This window comes from Corvus hawaiiensis, chromosome 6 (assembly GCF_020740725.1).
Source record: "Corvus hawaiiensis isolate bCorHaw1 chromosome 6, bCorHaw1.pri.cur, whole genome shotgun sequence".
Lineage (NCBI taxonomy): Eukaryota > Metazoa > Chordata > Aves > Passeriformes > Corvidae > Corvus > Corvus hawaiiensis.
In genome coordinates, this window is record NC_063218.1 from 63980197 (window position 1) to 63998835 (window position 18639).

The 18639-nt window shown below is 40.1% G+C and overlaps 1 protein-coding gene across 5 annotated transcripts in view; it reads right to left on the bottom strand.

Annotated features, from left to right (window-relative positions):
- Nucleotides 1-1660: 1660 nt before the first annotated feature.
- LOC125326909 (golgin subfamily B member 1-like) overlaps nt 1661-18639 on the bottom strand; it is a 34193-nt gene continuing 17214 nt past the window's right edge. For 3 of the 5 annotated variants that reach the window (XM_048305548.1, XM_048305547.1, XM_048305546.1), the window contains exons 21-29: nt 7749-18578; nt 7340-7491; nt 7101-7260; nt 5658-5810; nt 4954-5121; nt 3956-4053; nt 3466-3600; nt 2745-2859; nt 1661-2268 (exon numbers count right to left, since the gene is read on the bottom strand). In XM_048305548.1, coding sequence (XP_048161505.1) covers nt 2110-2268; nt 2745-2859; nt 3466-3600; nt 3956-4053; nt 4954-5121; nt 5658-5810; nt 7101-7260; nt 7340-7491; nt 7749-18578 — 11970 coding nt within the window. In that variant the 3' untranslated portion in view covers nt 1661-2109. The remainder of the gene's footprint in view (nt 2269-2744; nt 2860-3465; nt 3601-3955; nt 4054-4953; nt 5122-5657; nt 5811-7100; nt 7261-7339; nt 7492-7748; nt 18579-18639) is intronic. The other 2 variants (XM_048305550.1, XM_048305549.1) reach the window with 1 other exon arrangement.

Consider the following 18639-nt stretch of genomic DNA (forward strand, 5'->3'; position numbering starts at 1 on the left):
TTATTTTTCCTTCTTTGGCATCTTCACTCAGTAAGGAATGGTTCTTCAGAAATGGGAAAGGAACGAAAAACAGCACTTGTCCAGCAAAGTTCTTGTCCCTGACAAGGCAAAAATGGATTATTTTATCGGGTAAATTTGGAAAGAGCTTTAATGTGGGAATGTTTATCCCTTAGTTCTAGTAGCTGGTGGTTTTGAACATTCATGCACATTGCCACGAATTGGTATTTTCTTCCAAAACCCTCAGGAAAAGGCTTTGGACTGCAATAAACCAATTATTTACCAGCAGTATCCAAGATTACAGCACTGCACCCAGCTTCTGGCTCCAACACCACAAACCAGAGGGAAACTCAGTTCTTAAATACATCAGGAATTACATCAGCTGAGACACTGGAATTTGAGGGTAGAGAATTTTAAACAATTTTCCTCAATTTCTCAGGCCAAGTGAAGCCAAGCATTTAAAGCATGAACACTCTCAGGGCAATACTCACCCAGGAAAAGCTGCTTCATTTTAAATGACATGAGCTCACCTCCCAATACATTTTGATCAGCTTCTGGAATGGACTTCACAGGATATCTACAATCAAACCATTTGGCTCCTTTTTTTCCAGTTTGTGCTTCTCACAGTGACAGCACGGAGGCCTAGATAAAGCAGGACAGAATTTCTAACGCCTCTGGATCCTTTCCCACTCACTAAGCCTCAGGACAGAGGGCTGTTTTCTCTCCCCTGAAGACAAAAATCCCTCACACTGGATGGACTGAAGGTCGTCCACTGTTGCCTTTGGAAAACATTCTGCTTCGTTATAACATAATTAGCTAAGAACAGCTCGTTACCATCCTGCTAACACCCATCTTCAGGCTGGGAAGGGAAAAGTCAGCCTGTTCAGTACTGGTGTTCCCACTGTACCTGGTGTTTAGGAGTTACCTCAGTACTTGGGTGACACCAGGGCTGAACACAGGGGCTGAATCAACCCCGCAAAGGAGATGAGCCATCGTTTAAAGAAAAAAAAAAACCAATTATAGCAGAATATATTGGATTTACATAAAAATCCAGACCTTTACCAGACTAAGAAATATGAAGGACCATCATAAGAAGGTGGTTTACAGTATTTACCTGCAGCAGTAACTACCTCTGAAGCAGATAAACCACTTCACTAAAATATCTCCAAGTCAACCTTGTTTCTGCTCATCAGTAAAACCGATGGAATCCTTCCTTTTCCGTATTCACTGGGGTCTCCTTTTCCCACAAGATTCTTTGTTGAATTTATTGATTTGTACCTTGTAGCTGAAACATGTAAAATACAGAAGGTTGTGTCTTGAGAAGCTTGAATTTTACGTGTTCTGCAGCTGAGGAATGTTTTGCCTCCAAGACAGGCAGTAACTAAACCCCACCAAGAAAAATGCAAGTAAATTTAAAAAAATACCAAACCCCCACAAGTTACAGAAAGAAAAAAATCACAAAAAAATGTAAGAAGTTGGAGATATTTCTGTCATCTCAATTGTGAATCTTTACTGAATCTTTAATCGTCAGCTTACCTCATTAACACACACAGACCTGTGCACCTTGATTTCTTTACAAACTGAATGGGAAAGAAGAAACTTCTTAATTCTTTTATTTTCAGAAAAAAAAAAAACCACCAAACCAACCAAAGAAAATCAAAAATCCAGTAGTTCTTCCTTTATTGCACTCTATAAAACTTCTTGTTATAATCAAGAAGCCAATATACAATAATAGCTTGATATTCCTTTAGAATTTATAGTTTAACTCTTAAAATAAAATTTGTATAGAAAAGATATCATTTACAACCCATTCAGTAGTAATCAACCATTATGTACCCACAAACAATATTAAATAACTTGTATGCAGCAGTTTCCTTCTAGGGCAGAGGGGAATATTTTCTCCTTAGCAAATATAATATCCCACTGCTAAAGGGTGATTCAAGTCAACTTTGGAGCAAGTGTGATATGCACAGATTTCACTGGAGAAGCTCAGGATTCCGTGTTTTGTACGACCGTGTCCAGTGCATAGCGGAACAGCAGCATGTGGGGAGTCTCCAGGCTGGGATTGGCACTGCCCACAGGCAAAGGAGCCCCCCAGGGAATACAGTGGATTCAGAGCACACCAGTGAGGCACAGGAGAACAACGAGGTGTAGTGTGACCAGGTAGGTGAGGAATAAATAGCGGGATTTGGCTCGGGCCGTCAGCAGCTTGGAGCAGTAAAGGCTTCGCCCTCGGAGCCAGCGGCGCACGGAAAGGGCTCCTCCTTTCATCTGGGGAAGAGACAGAAATTATCAGATGAAGAATCAGGAATACAAATCAAAACCAGCTCCACTGCAGCCTGGATTTGTGAGCTTCTACAAGCCTTCTGCCTCTAACACAGCAACTGACCCCAAAACACAACCCTGTTTGGCGATCCCAAACGCCAAAGCATAAATGATTTAAAGGCCCCAAACCCAGCATTAGTAAGAGGGGAAAGGAATGAATGCAAGCTGTGTATTATGCAACTCCACGCACATAAATATGCATTACTTCATTTTGGGCACGCACAATTAAATGCAGACACAGTTTATTTAACGGCCACATGTGCAGCATAAATTTGACTACATGCATTTTTTAATCTGGACATATACAGGGTGTTTTCTGACACAGTTTACACAGCTGCTGGTCTTGGACTCACAGCCCCCGAAAGGAATGAAGGGTGTTTCTCCACCACTTTTAAGGACCTTAAAGGCTTTCATTGCCTTACCTTTCTCACAACGATGTGTTCACTGGGATTGATGATTAAGGCTTCCCTCTCCTCCTCAGCTTCCATCTGGACAGCGTAGTCGCTGGGGACAGACCTGTAACTGCCTACTTCAAATCTAGAGAAAAATGCAAGGCACACAGACATGCAACTGCTGAATTACCTTCTCTTTTAAGTACTGCACTGACACAAAAACCATTATTTTGCATACTTATATTACTGAGAGAAGGTCCCCACAAAAAGCAGACTCACTTTGTGTTGCCCGGTCTTTTTCAGTCCCTATTTACAATCTACTCTCAAGGTGTTTCATTTATTCAGAATTAACCCCCACCATCACCAGCTGACTGAACAGTGATTTTCAGGTGATGGTAATGAGGGACACTTTATTTAGGCAGGTGGATAATGATATTTTCAATCTAACCAGTGGCTCTGCTAAAGCTGTTATATGGGAGATTTGTTTTCTAAAAAAGAAATAGCACTGACTACTGAGTCTAACAAATGAAATTAAACATAGAAAAAAAAAAATCCCAAAGCCTGTAACACTTTCTTGATCCAGAGTGTAACTTAGCTTTTTAACACATGGATTTTCATCATTTCAGGCACTGTGGGCTCACGAACAGGTTTGTTTATTATCAGTATTACTATCTCAAAAAAATCTAAGACCCACAGGAAAACTTCTCAATCTCACTAAAAATAAAAGGCAAATAAATAATCTGTGTTTTACCTGTTACTTCTCTCCTCAGAGAGTCCAAGAGCCTCTTCTGCAGCTTCTCTCCTCCTCTTCTCCTCTGCCAGTGTTTCTGTGAGCTGGGAGAGAGCCTGCTGCACTGACTCATGTTGCTGCTCAGTCTCTGCAAGCCTGGGACAAAATCAAACCTGAAATCAGTATTTAATGGACTCAAAGAACTACTTACTTGTTCTTTTTTTATTAGGAAATCTTCCCTTTTGTGACACACTTAATTATAATGAGATGCTTTAGCTTAAATATTGAGATAAAGTCACCAATTAGTATATTTATGTACAGAGACAAACCACAAGCATTACCAGATGATAACAATTCAAGAATATGGCTTATGATTCATTTAATCCACTGTAAATCCACTCCTTCCCCTTCTCCACACAAATGCCTCAGAGGGATAGAAAAGCATTACTTTCACACTCACAACACAGCTGTCAGGAAACCAATATTGCTAATACATGCTCTGAGTCCTGACCTTTTCCTGAGCTCATTTAGCTCCATATTGTCTATCTCCACAATAATCCCAGATCTCTCCCGTGGCGCTCCGGGGGGAACTTCTGCTCTGGTTTCATCCTAGAAAATATTAAGGGGGGAAAAAAACAAACCACCAAACAAGTGACTGTTTTTCTACTTGCCAAAAGTCTTTATTTCAATTACAGCACCACAAAACAGTGGAACAGATCATTCTTTGTGCCATTTAATGTTTTCATTTCCACCTCTCAGCAATGTCAGAGGGGAAAGAAAAATGCATCTACACATCCACACAGTAATACAGCACTGACCACAGTTCCAGAAGCAAGGCAGCTTTATTTTATTTCTAATTTATATCTAATTTACAGTTCTTGTTTGGATTTATTTCCATTTATGGAAGAGCAAGGGTTGTTTTCCATATGTACCCATATGCTATTTTAGGGTGTTCTATTAATGATTGTTAATGAATAACCAAGGCAGTGCAGGGAAGCGTTTTAAAAATAAAGGAATAATGATGAATCCTAAAGGACTGGGTTGGAAGGGGCTTTAGAGATCATGAAGTGCCAACCCCAAATAATAATCTTACAGATGTGTATGAGGGGTTGGCAGAGGGTACTGAAATGCTGAACTGGTGATGTAGATCTCACTTCTGAAAATACTACTCAAGCTTTGTAGAACAATCCAGGACTGATGTGAAATTATCACTAAACTTCCTGATCCACTGAGCAGTGATCACCCAGTTATCTCTGCCAGCTGTAGACCAACTCAAAAGAGATTTTTCAAAACAAAAATATATGTAGAACAGCTTCCTTAAATGAAAAGTCAAATTAATTTAAATTTAAATTTAAAAACACTAAAGACAGTTATCTTCAGCACATCATGGGCCAGCAAAAGTACTGAATCAGTACAACAAAAAATACTTATTTCATTTTTAGCAAGAAAACCAGGAAAGTGGAAGCACAGAAAGAAGAAACCTAAAAATATTTCCATGTATCTGTTTACCTGGACAGAGCCCTGGAAAGATGTCACTTGTATTGCCTGGTATTCCCTCTCCAGCCTTAAGTAACGATTTTGCAGATCGGTGTAGTGAAGCTGGTTGTCCCTCAGAGTCTGGGAAAGAGCCTTCAGCTGGGCAGACAGGACAGCATTCTCTTCTGCTGACTGCACAACCTGAGAGAAATTCACAATGAAGTCATTAAAAATTAGGGATTAGCTCTCCCAGGAAATCCCTGCAGATTTGAGACCTGCTGTTTCAAAATTGCATCCACTTTTTGGCAAGGTCACAGTTCAGCTGGGATTTAGATGTTTTATGAGCAGAGGAAATAATGAAAGCTGAGCAGTGATTTCCCCTGTCATCAGCACACCCAAACCAGAAGCTGAAATCTTGTTCCAGCTAAGACAGACCCCGTTTCTGTCTATAATGAAAAATATTTGACTGGGAGTAGAAGTTCAGAAGTTCATCAATGTCATCAGAACGCAGAGTCAAAGAAATCTCTCAGTCAAATACCAAGCCAGGAAAGCCTGGCAGAAAGATAAAACTGACATTTGATTTGCAGTTTCCAGGCTGAGTTGTTTTAAAACACCTAAGTTTGAAGGTAAAATACCATTCAGTCATGCAAGACACCACCACTTCAGCAATACTCCAACGTGATGCCAGCCCAGGTTCACGTGAGCTTTTCAGGATCAGAGCTGCTGCTCCAAGTTACCTTGGAATTGATCTGCTGGAAGTGCAGGTCCTTCTGCTGCATCTCCTGGAGGCAGCGCTGCAGCTCAGTCTGCAGCTGGTTCTTCTCAGCCAGGACACGTTTGATGTCCTCTGCTCCATCTGCACTTCCAGCAAGGGTGGCAGTTTCCAAAGCCTTAAAAATATCGGGATATTCAGGATAAATGATACAGAAGTCCTCGAAATAACCCACAACCCCAACACTAAAGACACCCTACAGAATTCCCTTTTCACAAGATTCTTTTCTCCTCACAACTTAATACCACATTTGAAAGACACTTCAAATAAAAGTTTGGGGTTTTTTAATATATCGTGTTAATACTTGCATTAAAAAAATAACAAAAAATTACCACAAAAAGGCAACCCAACCTAATTTTTAATTTGCAAATAATGTGAAGAATATAAGAATAATGTGAAAAAAAGGGGAAAAGTAGCAAAGGATTAATATAAGACACCTTTCACAAGTTATTTTCAAGCTAATAATGTATTGTATTCATGACTTGAAAAACTGTTTTGTAAATATCAATTTAAAGCTGAAAGAATCCATTTTGAAAAAAAAAAACCACCTGAATTTATTACCAATTTACAGCTTTGGCCTTCTTTATCTTTTGCAGCTCAACATTTTGGTATTAATCTCCAATAAAGGAGGGATATGTGCCATCTCTAATGCTTTATGGAATCTATTTACCCATATAGTCATGAAATAAAAGGTTTTTACCACATAAAACACTCCATTACCCACAGACATTACTTGTCAATAGCTCTTATTCATTATTGTAATCACAGAAAATGAACAGCATACAAACTTCAGCAGCTAAAATGCTGGTTTTAATGGAATTAAAATGAATACTGCTTCCTTCCTTTGGCACAGAAGAGGTAAATAAGAATATTATTCTAAAATAGCACTCTCCTTGAATCTTTCATGACAGTCTACAAAACAGCATTTGCCAGCCTGGGTGTCAGCTGCTGCCTTTCTAAATCCAGGATTTTGTTCCTGGCAGAAGCCAGCTCCAGCTGCTTCAAGGGAAGGACAAGAACACTTCCATTCCCCTCTCTCCCCCAGTGAGGTCCTAGTCTAATTAGACATTGATTTAAGCTCTGAAGAATGAACTTTATTAGGTGTTTAAAACTTCTCTGCATCAACTATACAAACTGTGAAGCCTGCTGTCCATGTAAACCACCAAGCTCTTTTTTGATCCTCTTAAAAACCACATCCCTGAAAATGGATTACAGCCATAATAAGTAATTTGATTTTTTTTTTTTTCAACTTCTCCCTTTTGTATTCTGGATTTAACTAACTTAAGACAGTAACTTACAGGATCACTGTAGAGTGCTGCATAGTTCTCTTTTAAGAAGCAGGCTGCTAATTTCACACAATAAACTGCTACCTTCCACTTTACATTCCTGCTACATTCCATTTCTTTACCTTGACTGCATAACTGCTGCCAGCAGGGAGGGCCTTCTTCCCAATCACGTCTTGCTGCAGCCTCTGGAGCTCTGCAATCTGCCGGTCTTTCTCAGCCACTGTGATCTGACACTGATTTCTCAGTGCCTGGGACTCGGAGAGGAGGAGGTTTTTTTCCATTCTGAACATAAAACATCAGACATTAAGCAATTATATATTCTCTACAAATCAATGAAGAGGATAAAGCTGTACTGTTATACCTTAGTCCAGCCAGCTCGTTCTGGTACGATGTGATCTCTCTCTCGGTTTCTGCCTGGAAGGCTTTTGTCTGATGCAAAGCCTTCTCCAAATCATCAACCTTGGCCTTCAGTTTGGATATTTCAACAGCTGCAAGGCTGGCTCCTTCTTTAGCCTAGTTTTAATAAACACCATTAGTGAACTGGAATGAAAAGTAGATGGGTGAAGTTTGATTAGTGCTAAAATTCTAATTACAGAATAAGGTTTTTCCCCATTTACCTTAACTCCCCCAACTGTAAACACACCTTTTCTCTGGGCACACAGTGCTATCTCAGCACTCTCACAAAGTTAAACTCCAGAACCCATCATGTGTCTGAGCATTCTCTGCACGAAGAGTAAAATTAGAGAGCCATGTGGCTAATTACAACTTACCCAAGTTTCCCCATTGTTCTGAGGCACATCCAAACTACTTTTACAAGAATTTCTCTCATTGATGCTGCTGCAATCAATGGGAAATGAAGCTGTGCCCTGCTTGGCTTCAGAAGTTACCTTCTGATGGCTGAGCTCCTGCAGCAATTTGTCTCGGTCATCCTGGAGACTGGCCATAGCCTTGGCAAACGCTTCAATCTGCTGGACATGACTGCCACACTGGGCTGAGAGCCTGCTCACCTCCAGCTCCCGACTGACTAAAGTCCTACAGACACTTCCAACGTCATCAGCCACCTGAGCAAGGGTAACCTCATCTGCAGCATCAAGGACAGCCCCGTGCAGAAGAGAGTTTTCTTTGAGGATACTCATGAGATGGGATTTAAACCCCTCCAATTCAGCTGCAAGTTCATCTCCTTTTTTTCTTTCACTCCTGAGCTCAGAGGTGTATTTGCTCTCAAGAACTTTAAAGTCCTCTATGATCCGATCTCTGTCGTTCTGCAGAGCAGTCATTGCTTTCCCAAAGGCCTCATTTTGGGATCTCAACTCACTGTTTTGAGACTGAACTTCGAGCAGCATCTTCTCTGCAGAAGCATCAGGTTTATTTCCATCCTCAAGTGTCGAAAGAGTCCCACTGCATTCCTCATCTGCATTTCTGCCTCTGGATTTCTGGAGTTCCTGAACCTTTTTCTGAAGCTTTCCTCCATGCTGCTCATTTGATTCTTTTTTCTGAATACTCTCACTACTTAGCAGCTTCTCTCCAGATTCAGAAACGAGTTTCTCTTTGTTTAGTGATGCAATTAGAGATTCTAAATCACTTACTTTAGATGCCAATTTTTTATTCTCATGTTCCAAAGCCACGGCAGCCCCCTTCTGCAGTTCACTGGAGAGCTGCATCTCTTTTATTTGTTTTTGAAGATCGTACTTTTCATGCTCAAGGCTTTTAATACAATCCAATTTCTGCTTAAGTAAGTCCTTCAGCTGATGGTCTTTCAGAGACAAAACCTGGTTAAGATCCTCCCTGTATTTTATGAGCTGTGCACTCAGCATTGCATTTTCAGAATGCAGATCATCTATCCTGTTGAGAAGGACCCTTAATTCCTGTTTCAAAGCATTAGTCTCACTCGCACTGCCAATGAGAAGACTGTCCCTCTGTTTTAAGACATCCTGGTGAAGATGTTCCAGCTCCTTGTATCTGGTAAAAAGATCATCCCGGTCGTTCTGGAGAGATGACATGGATTTTTTAAAGGCATCTATTTCACTGGCAATCGCAGCCTTATCCTGTCCTGCTTTTTCTGCTTTCACCTGGAGATTTCTCAGCTCGTTTTCCAGCCTCTGACGGGACTCCTCAGCTGCTTGTCTCTCCATCTGCAAAGACCTCACCTGAAGTTCATACTCTTTCATCTGATTCCTATGTTGAGTCTGTACCTGAATCAGATAGTCCGAAATTTCATCCCCTTTTGAAGAAATAAGTAAGGAAATTTCTTTGTCTTTATTATTTAGCATGATCTTCATTTGCTCAGAAATGGTCATCTGCTTTTGCAATTCAGCATTCATTTTTTCCTTCTCTGCTAGAAGCTCTTGCAATTCTTGCTCCTGTCTTGTAAAATTACTTTCCAGAGCTTTTATCTCTCTTCCTGCACTTTTACTATTCTCTATGAGATGATTAAGAGAATTATTTTCTTTCAGGAGTGCCTGCAAAGCTTCTTCTTTGGACTGAAGAACGCTCTCCAGCTCTTGCTGTCTGTTAAAAAAGAAGGTATTTTCTTCCTTTATCCTGCAAAGCTCTTCATAGCGCTGCATATCAACAGACTTTTGCCTCAAATACAGTTCATCCTTTGTTTCCTCTACCACAGAATATTTGATATTTAGTTCTTGAATCTGAGTCATTTTATCTTTCAATTCATCTTGCAAGGCTGCTATTCTTTTGCTACTGTCTTCCAGCTGTTTCTCCTTGTTTTGGATGGCCTCTTTGAACTGCATTTCCCAGGTTTTCATCTCAGTGATGACCCTGTCCCTGTCATCCTGAAGGGAGGACATGCACTTTGTGAAAGCAGCCAATCGTGCCAGAGCTGCGTTCAGATCTGCCTGCAGCTGCTTGTTCTGAGAGTCCTTTGTGCTGACTTCCTCTTGCAAACCCTGAACCTCACTCATCGCCCGATCTTTTTCTCTCTCAAGGGCACCATGTTTTTCATCCAGGTTCGAAAGTTCACTTTTGTGAAGCAATTTTAGCTGCTGGAGATGAAATTCCAATTCTCTCTCATATCCTCTCTTTTGAAGCTGCAGTTCCTCTCCTTTCTTCTGAAGTTCTTTCCTCCAGTTGAGATTCTCTTCTTTAAGCCTGTCCACTTCCCTCTTTGACTGGTCCAACAGGTTCAGCTGTGCAGAAAGCTTTCCCTTGAGATGAACTATTTCATCATTTGATTTTGCTAGCTTTTCTGATGCATTACTTAAGTCCTTTTCGAATTTTTCATTTTTTGACTGTGACAATTTCACAGATCTTTCCAAATCCAGGATCAGCTCCTGGAACCTTATAGAATCCTTTTGCAATTGGTTGATCTCCTGCTGTTTCTCCTTTAAGAGTTCTTGCAATTCTTTTGTTTTGTTTTTAGTCCCATTATTATCCCTCTGAGCACTTTTCACCTTCTCCTCAAACATCTTTACAAGATGGAGCTGCTGCTCTTCCTTTTCTCTAACCACGTTGCATTTTTCTGCCTTTAACTCCTCCAGCTGCTGTAACAGCAAGTTATTCTGTACCTGTGCTGATTTCATCCTATCAGTAAGATGATCAACTTTTTTAACATGATTAAGCAATTCTGTCTCAAGAAATTCTCTCTCATTCTTTACTTTGTAAGAACTTTCTTGTACATTTTCTAATTCTTCCTGTAACAGACATTTGTCATCCTCCAAAATCTTAACTTTTTCATTTAGACTAACGATTTCTTGTGTTAGACTTTTACATTCCATGTCCAGCTTTGTTAGACAATGAGTTTTGTGGAGCAAAGATTTCTCAGTTTCTTGTGCTTTTTCTGAAATAAACTTTCTTTCTTGTTCTAGGACAAGCACAGCTTGTTCTTTTTCAGCGAGTTTATCCTTTAACACAATAATGTCCTTTGACAGCGATTCATTCTCACATAATGCATCACTGATTTTAGACTGTGTATCATTTTGGTAGACTTCCATTTGAACCTGCAGCTCTCCCAAGGCTGCTTTAGTTACAGTGATGTTATTATGAAGGACATCATTCTCATTCTGAATTTTCTCTAAAGCCTGCTTTAGGTTTTCAGAAGTTTGTTTCAGCTGCTCGTTCTCCTCCATCAGCTGATGGTTCTGTTCAGTGAGCTCATGCAGATGATCCTGGTGTTCCTGCATCCTGGCCTCCTGCTCACGGATCTGCCTTTCTGCTTTGCTCTGTAACTCCTCAACCTCCATTTTCTTGGATTCACTGAGCTGCTTCAGCTGGTTCTTAACAACCTCATTTTCATCAAGGAGATTTTGTAAATGTTTCTCCAGAGCCTCCTTCTCAGACTGTCCTTCCCTGAGTCTTTGAACAGCCTCTTGCTTCTCCTTCCTACTGAGATCAATGACTTGCCTCATATCCGCCACTCTACTACTGATATTCTCGTACGCCTGAAGAAGCGATTCATACTCCTGCTTTAATTCGCTATGTTTAGCCTTCCAGCCTGTCAATTCAACTGTCTGAGAATCTTTTAAGGTATTTAATTGGAAAGAAAAGGCCTCTTTTTCCTGAACTATGGACTCCATGGTGGATTTCAGACTTTCACACGCCGCAGTGAGGTTTTCATTTTCGGTCAGCAGCCTCGCATTTTCCGAAGCAAGGCTCTCCTCTCCGGACAAGGGAGCCACAGCACTTGAACTCTGCTTTTCTTGGCCAAGCTCTAGCAAGTGCTCCAGCATTCCTGTCTTGTTCACCAGTTCTTCTCTTTCCAACACCAGCTGATCAATCTGTTCCTTTAGACACTTATTTTCTCTCAGGGCTTCTTTACGCGATATTAAAGCCGCCTGTAATTTCCTTTGGAGGCGCTCTCTGGATTTCTCTTCTGTTACAGCTCTTTGCTCTTGGGCTTTGGAATCATTTCCATTTGCAGGTTTTGCCAGTGGCTCTTCCATTGTTTGCATTTGTTTCTGGATTTCACATTCTGTTGCTTCTCTCAGTTTAGTTTTCCCAGAGCAATCAGTCTCTGACAGCTGAAAAGCTGTGACTTTTCCTTCAGAATTCCCTCGATGGCAATTACTTTCTGAACCAACCTCTCCTAACTCCTTTTCAGTCCCATTTTCTTCCTTAAGCTCTTTGCTGGACACCACAGGTTTACTCATCTCAGCCTTCTCATGCAGCACACACAGCTCTGCCACAAGATTTTTGTTTTCTTCACTGAAATGTTCTACCTCCTTTTTCACGTTAACTAGTTCCAAATTGGACTTTTCCAAAGAGCTGAGAAGTTCCTCTTTTTCACTCTTCAGGTCTTCAAATGCTGTTTTGTAATGGTGAGCTTCTTCCTGGGCCTCCTTTACGGCTTTGTTTAGTAACTCCTTTTCCAGACCGAGTTTATCTTTTAAATCCGTAAGTGAACATCTCAGTGCTTCTATTTCCTCATTCTTTTCTGCAACCTCCTGCTTAGCTTCAATTCTTGACCTCTGCAGTTCCTCCTGGCTCATCCTGTAATCCTCTTCACTTTTTTTAATAAGTGCTTTTTTCTCATTATTCACATGTTCAAGCATTGCCTTGAGCTCTACGGTTTCAGTCTCGTGTGCTTTCAGCTTTTTCTGTAGGTGCTTTATGTCCTCCAACAAGCTGCCCTGAAATTGCTCCTGCTGGCTCAAAGACTTTAAACTGATTGTTTCTTCTTTATCATCACCAAATTCAACCAGTATTTTTCTCAACTCTTTCCTTAACATCTCTGTTTCCTCTTGAAGTTTTGCATAATCACTTCTTAGTTCTTTTAGCTCAGTGTCTTCACTTGGCACTGAAGTGAACATGTTTTCTGACTCTTTCAAGGATGCAACCTCAGCCTTGTTTCTTGGTTTGTCTGATTCCAAATTCCTTAGGGCAGCTTGTTCTCCCAGCGGTGCCTTGGTTGGAGCCAGTTCCTTCCCTTCTAACTGGTTAAAGCCCAGCTCTTCACGTTTTGTTTGGAGAACTTCCCAGAGTGCTTTATGTTCTTGCCTGAGCTGTTCAAGGTCGGTTTTTTGTTCATCAAAATCTGCCGCCAGTTTCATGTGCTCTTCCCTTTCCTGCTGGAATTTTTTGGTATCTTCTTTCATGACCAAAAGCTCCCTCTGTAAAGCTTCTTTTTCTTTCTGTAACTGATTCATGGCATTAACATTGTTGGGATTCAGACACTCATTCCTGTCTCCAGCACCTGAACCAGGCTCTTCTAAACTGGAATTTTTCAACAATTCTTCCTTCTTTTTAAGTTCAGACTTCACCTCTTCAAGAGTCAAGAGCAACTGAGAATGCTCCTCTTGATATGCCCTTGCTTTTTCATCAAGCACAGATTGCAGATGAGCAAGCATACAGTCCTTTTCCCCTAAAGATTTTAGGTTCTGCTCACAAATATTTTGTTTTTCAGCTATGACATCATTTAGCTCTGCGATACTGTGCTGAAGTTCCTCTAAATAGGATGCTCTTGAAGATAAAGTTTTGGTCAAATCACTTATCTTGGCATCTTTTTCTACAAGTTGTTGCTTCAAAGTTCCAAGATGAGACTCAAAATCATTATTTTGTCCTTCAATTAGTTTCAGCTTGTCTCTTAACTCATTAACTTGCTTCAACAGCTCCTCTGCTTTTTTTTGCTCTTTTTCTATTTCTTCCTGTCCACTCTTTTCTAATTTCCCAACTTTTTGCATTAGATCTCTTCTTACTATCAATGCTGCTTGGAGTTTCTTCTTCAGATTCTCCTTTTCCTTGCCCATTTTCTCAAGATTACACTTCATCTCCTCTTTCTCGTTCATTAAACCTTTAAATTCAGCTTCTCTGCTGCTTAACATAATCTGGTTATGTTGCAGTTCTTTCTTACAATCCCCAAGTTCCCGCAATACTCGGTTTAGCTCTGCCACTGAACTATTATGAACAGCTTCAAGGTCTTGCAGTTTGGCATTTAATGTATTTCTCTCTTCCGAAAAATTCAGCATTTCATTAGACAATGATTCCATGACCTGGGTAACAGAACAGTCTTTTTCTTTCAGTTGCTGGCTTAGACCAGAAATTAAATCCTTCTGCTGATTGACCTGGGAAGTTAAGTTTTTGATGAGCTGATCTTTTTCCCCCATTTCTTCAAGGAGACTTGCTACTTTTTTACCTTCAGCCTGCAGCTTTTCTTGACTAGTTCTTACCATTTCTTCTGAGTTATTCATCCTGTCTTGAAGAAATTCCACCTGCTTATTTATTTCTGCCAAAGACTCCTCCCTTTCTTTCAGGAGAGACTGTTGTTTGCCTAATGTTTCCTTGAGTGAGACCACTTCTTCTGACAGACATTCAATTTCAGATGTGTATTTGCCCTTCATTTTTTCCATGTCACTCTGCAGCACCTCTGTCTGTTTCTCAAGCGACTCCATACTTCTTAATTCACCTTTCATGGTGTCTATTTCTTTCTGTTTTTCTAAAAGCACCAGTTGCAAATGTTCTCCTTCTGTTTCTTTGCTCAGAATAGCAGTTACCAGAGTGGAGAATTTTTCCAACTGAGTTTTAATATCGGTTGGCTGCAGTTCAGAATCTGAAGTCTGTGCCTTCTTTCCTTTACATAAAAGCCTGCTACTAAGTAATGGGGATAAGCTCTGAGTTAATTTCTCTTTTGTAAGATCCAGCTCTTGCTGCAAAGAGTGGATTTTGCTATCTTTTGATTTCATTTCACTTTCTAAACTGCTCAATTGCTCAGTAAGATCATTATTTTGTGAATTTGCCCTATCAAGTTCTGTCACCCATTTGTTTTCTGACTCAAGAAGGCTTTGTTCTAGAGTTTGACATTTAAATTCTAATTTAGAAAGTTCTTCACCCTTCACACTAACCTGCATCTGTAACTTCTCTTTTTCAGTCTTCATCTGCAGTTTGACAGCATCTATCTGCATCCTTGAGTAATTCTCACTGGTTTCTAGTTTTTCATGGATTTCCCGGAGCTCTTCCAATTTCTTTTGCAAATCAGCCTGAGATGCAGTAAGTTGCGTGTTTTCAGCCATCAGTTTACCAACATCATCTTGCAACAGGTTTTTTTCTTTCTCTAAAGACTCCACCTGACACTGCAGACTGTTTATTAAAAGCACGTTGTCATGGCAGTCCTGAGATGATTTGGAATTTATGTTGTTTAACTCCAACTGCAAACATTCCAATTTCTCTGCCTGTTCAGTGCACGTCACACGCAGAGACTCCACAGCCAAGTCTTTCTGCTGTAGTTCTTGTTCCCGGGTATTTATTTGGTCTAGTGCTTTTTGGTGCTCATTTTTAAGAGAGTCAAGTTCAACAGTCAAAGAAGCAATTTTTTTCTGATGATTATCAAGCTTCTCATTCCTTTCCTGAAATTCCTCAGTAAGGGTTTTCATGGCTGTTTGGCTTTCCTCTAATTTGGATCTGAGAATGTCAATCTCACTAGAAAGAGCACTAACACTGCTCTCTGCCAACTGTACACTGGCATCTTTCTCCTTTAACGAATTAAGCAGTCCTGCAATAACTTCTTCTTTTTGCCCAAGAGCCACGTTCAACTGAGTTCTCAGCTCATACTGTGCTTCAATTTTCTCCTGGAGAGATAGAAAGGCATTTTCTTTCTCATGGACTAGCTCTTTAGAGTTTTGTAGTTCTTGTGTTAGTTCATGGACCTGACTTTGGAGCTGAGAAATTAAATGTGTCTTCTCTTCATCTTTCCTTGCTTTCTCCTTCAGAGTTTCAAGCAGATTTTCATTTTCTGTAAGAGATGATTCCTTTTCTGATAAGGACTGGTCCATCTCAATTATTACATTCTTCTGATGCTCTATTTCTTTTTGGAAGTTCTCCTTCATTTCCTCCAGCTCCACCATCTGTTTCTTTAAGACACCACACTCAGTCTCTTTCTCTTGAAGTTGCATCTTTAAACTCTCACTGAATACTGAAATAGTGTTGATGGCTGATTCTTTTTCTGAAACAAGTACTTTTAACTGTTCTGCTTCAGAGGCTAAAAGCTGTAACTGTTTCTCCTGTACAACACAGGAATCCTGTACCTCAGAAAGCTGTGCTTTTATACTGATGTATTCATCTACCTTTTGTTTTAAAGATGCATCTTTCTGTACAATTGAATCATTCAACTGGGACGACTGTTCTGTCAAGTTTTTAAGCTGACTTTGAAGGTCAGAAATAACCTCCATATTCTCAGACAGTTGAACCCTAAGTACATCAGACTCTTCAGATTTATCTTTTAATAACTTTAATTCTTGGGCTTGCCTCTTAAATTCATTTTCTTTTTCCTTCATTGTGTGTCTATACTCATCAGTTTCAATACTCAGGGCTTGTATTTGGTTTCGCAGATCTGAAATGATTTCCACGTACTGCCCTTCTCCTGCCACTTTATCTTTCATTTCCTGAATCAAAGCCTCCTTTTCAGAAAGGAGAGTTTCTTTTTCCTCAAAGCCAATTTTTAAGTTTTCTTTCTCCATCAACAGGCTGTCAATTTGGTCCTTCAAATCTAAAATATTATGACTTTGTTGAGACAGGTGTGAAGTTAAAGCAGCTACTTCCTCTGACTTTTTCGTTACTGTAACATTAACTGTCTCCATGTCTGCTTTCAATTTTTCATTTTCTAGAGCTGCTGCTTGTGCCTGGTGCCTTGCTGAAGTAATTTCAGACTGGAGACATTCACATTCATGTGACTTCTCACTCAATAAGCTTGAAAAGTCCTCCTTTTCATGCCTAAGCACCTCCACTTCTTTGTTTAACAGCTGTAGCTGATTCTTTAACGCTGTATTTTCTTCCATTTTTTCAAAAATTTGCCTCTGAAACTTCTCAAGTTCTAAACCCTGACTTTTCACAGCCAGGTCTCTTTCCTCTACCAACTGAGATAATTTAGTTTTTTCATCTTTAAGATTTTTTATTTCATCCTGCAACTCTACAACACAAAGCTTACTCTCTTCCATTTCCTTATATAATGAATCATTTTGAAGATTTTTCTCTTCTAGAGACCTGCTTGCAGTTTCAAAATCCAAAGTTATGCTTTGAATTTGTTCCTGCAGGAGTAAATTCTTTTCCTTACTATGGCTGAGTTCTTGGATTAGACCACTGCATTCAGATAATTTATTATTTAACAATTCTTCTTTCTTTATTTCTTCATCTCTAATCTCCTGCAGCTGAATGAGCAGTGATTGCACTTGTTCATGCAACTGTTGGGTCTGTTCCTTGCTTTCAGACAACTGCTCAGCCAGCATATTACATTCCTTTGTTTTCTCCCCCAGCTGTTCTGCAACTGAACTTTCCTTTTGCTTGGCAACTGCTGAGAGTTGTTCAATCTCTTTTGCCAGCGTGTTTTTATCACAATTTAGTACTGAAAGAGTTTTTTCGTACTCAGCAGTACTAACAGATAACTTATTCTCTAATTCTGCCACAGCCTGGGTTTTCTTTAACAACTCACACTCTTTTACATCCAGGAGTTTGGACAAATTCTCATTTTCTCTGATTAGCTGCTCCTTCTCTTTTTCCATTGTACCTATACTGTTTTTCAGATGTTCATTTGCTTTTATTTGCTCTGCCAATTTTTCTTGTTTCCCTTCAAGATCTGCCTGCAATTGGTTATTAGCTGAAGCTTTCTCCTGTGTCTCTATCTCCAGTTTTTTAATTTGTTTATGCATTTCATTTAATTGGTCATTAAGATCTTTGCAACATGTCTCTTTGGCTTTCAGATCCCCAGTTAATTTAAGTTTAGTCTCTTCATTTTGCTTCTCCAAAGCCCCAAGTTTCTGCTCTAATGAATTAATGAGCTCTTGTTTCTCTTGCAATTCCTTTTTAGCTGTTTCCCCATGGTCAGTATGTTCTGTAAGCCTCCTGGATAACTCAGCCAACTCTTCATCTTTTTTAGTATTTTCCAAAACCAGCTTGTTGTATGAATCTTTAATTGACTTTAACTCATTTTCCAGTGTCTGTGCTTTGCTCTCTTTCTCTTTAAGCAAATTGTTCCATTTTTCCTTCAGAGCACTGTTTTCCTCAAGCTGAGATTTCAAATATTCCGTTTCTTTTCTTTGTTTATCCTCTGTTTCTTGCAGCTTTTCAGATGATTTAGCAATTTGCTCTTTCAGCAGAGTAATTTGTGACTCACACTCCGCAAGCTTGTTATGGTACGCGACGTTGTTGGCCTTGATTTCGGAGCGGAGATCCTTAATTGTCATGCTGTTCTCAGCACTCTGCCTTATTAATTCCTCGTTTTCTTTGGTTTTAGCTTCATTCTCAGCTCTAACTCTCTCCAGCTCCAGTCGCATGGTGTTACTCTGCTCAGAAAGGGCAGAGATCTTCATGCTGGCATCTCTCACATCAGCTGTCTGTACTTCCTTCAGCAAGTGCATTTCCCTTTCAGCCTTTGATAAAGCCTCTTCCAAACCTCGCATCTCCTCCTCTTTGCACTGCACTTGATGCTTCAGGATCATAACCTGCTCAGAATATTCTGTCATGCTCAGAGACAGGACAGACATTTCCCTGTCTTTCTCTGCCAGTGCTTCTTTCAGATTATCGATTTCTCTTTCACGTTTCTGCAGATCTTGAATGAGTTGAGACCTCTCCTCCAAATGGCTTGAATTCAATTTGTCAAGCTCTTCATTTGTCTGGTCCAGGTCCAGCTGCATGGACTCCACCACACTGTCTTGTTTCAAAGTCTAAACAGCAAAAAAATAATGTTATGAGAACACTCCGAACACCTGTTAGAGGGAGAACAGA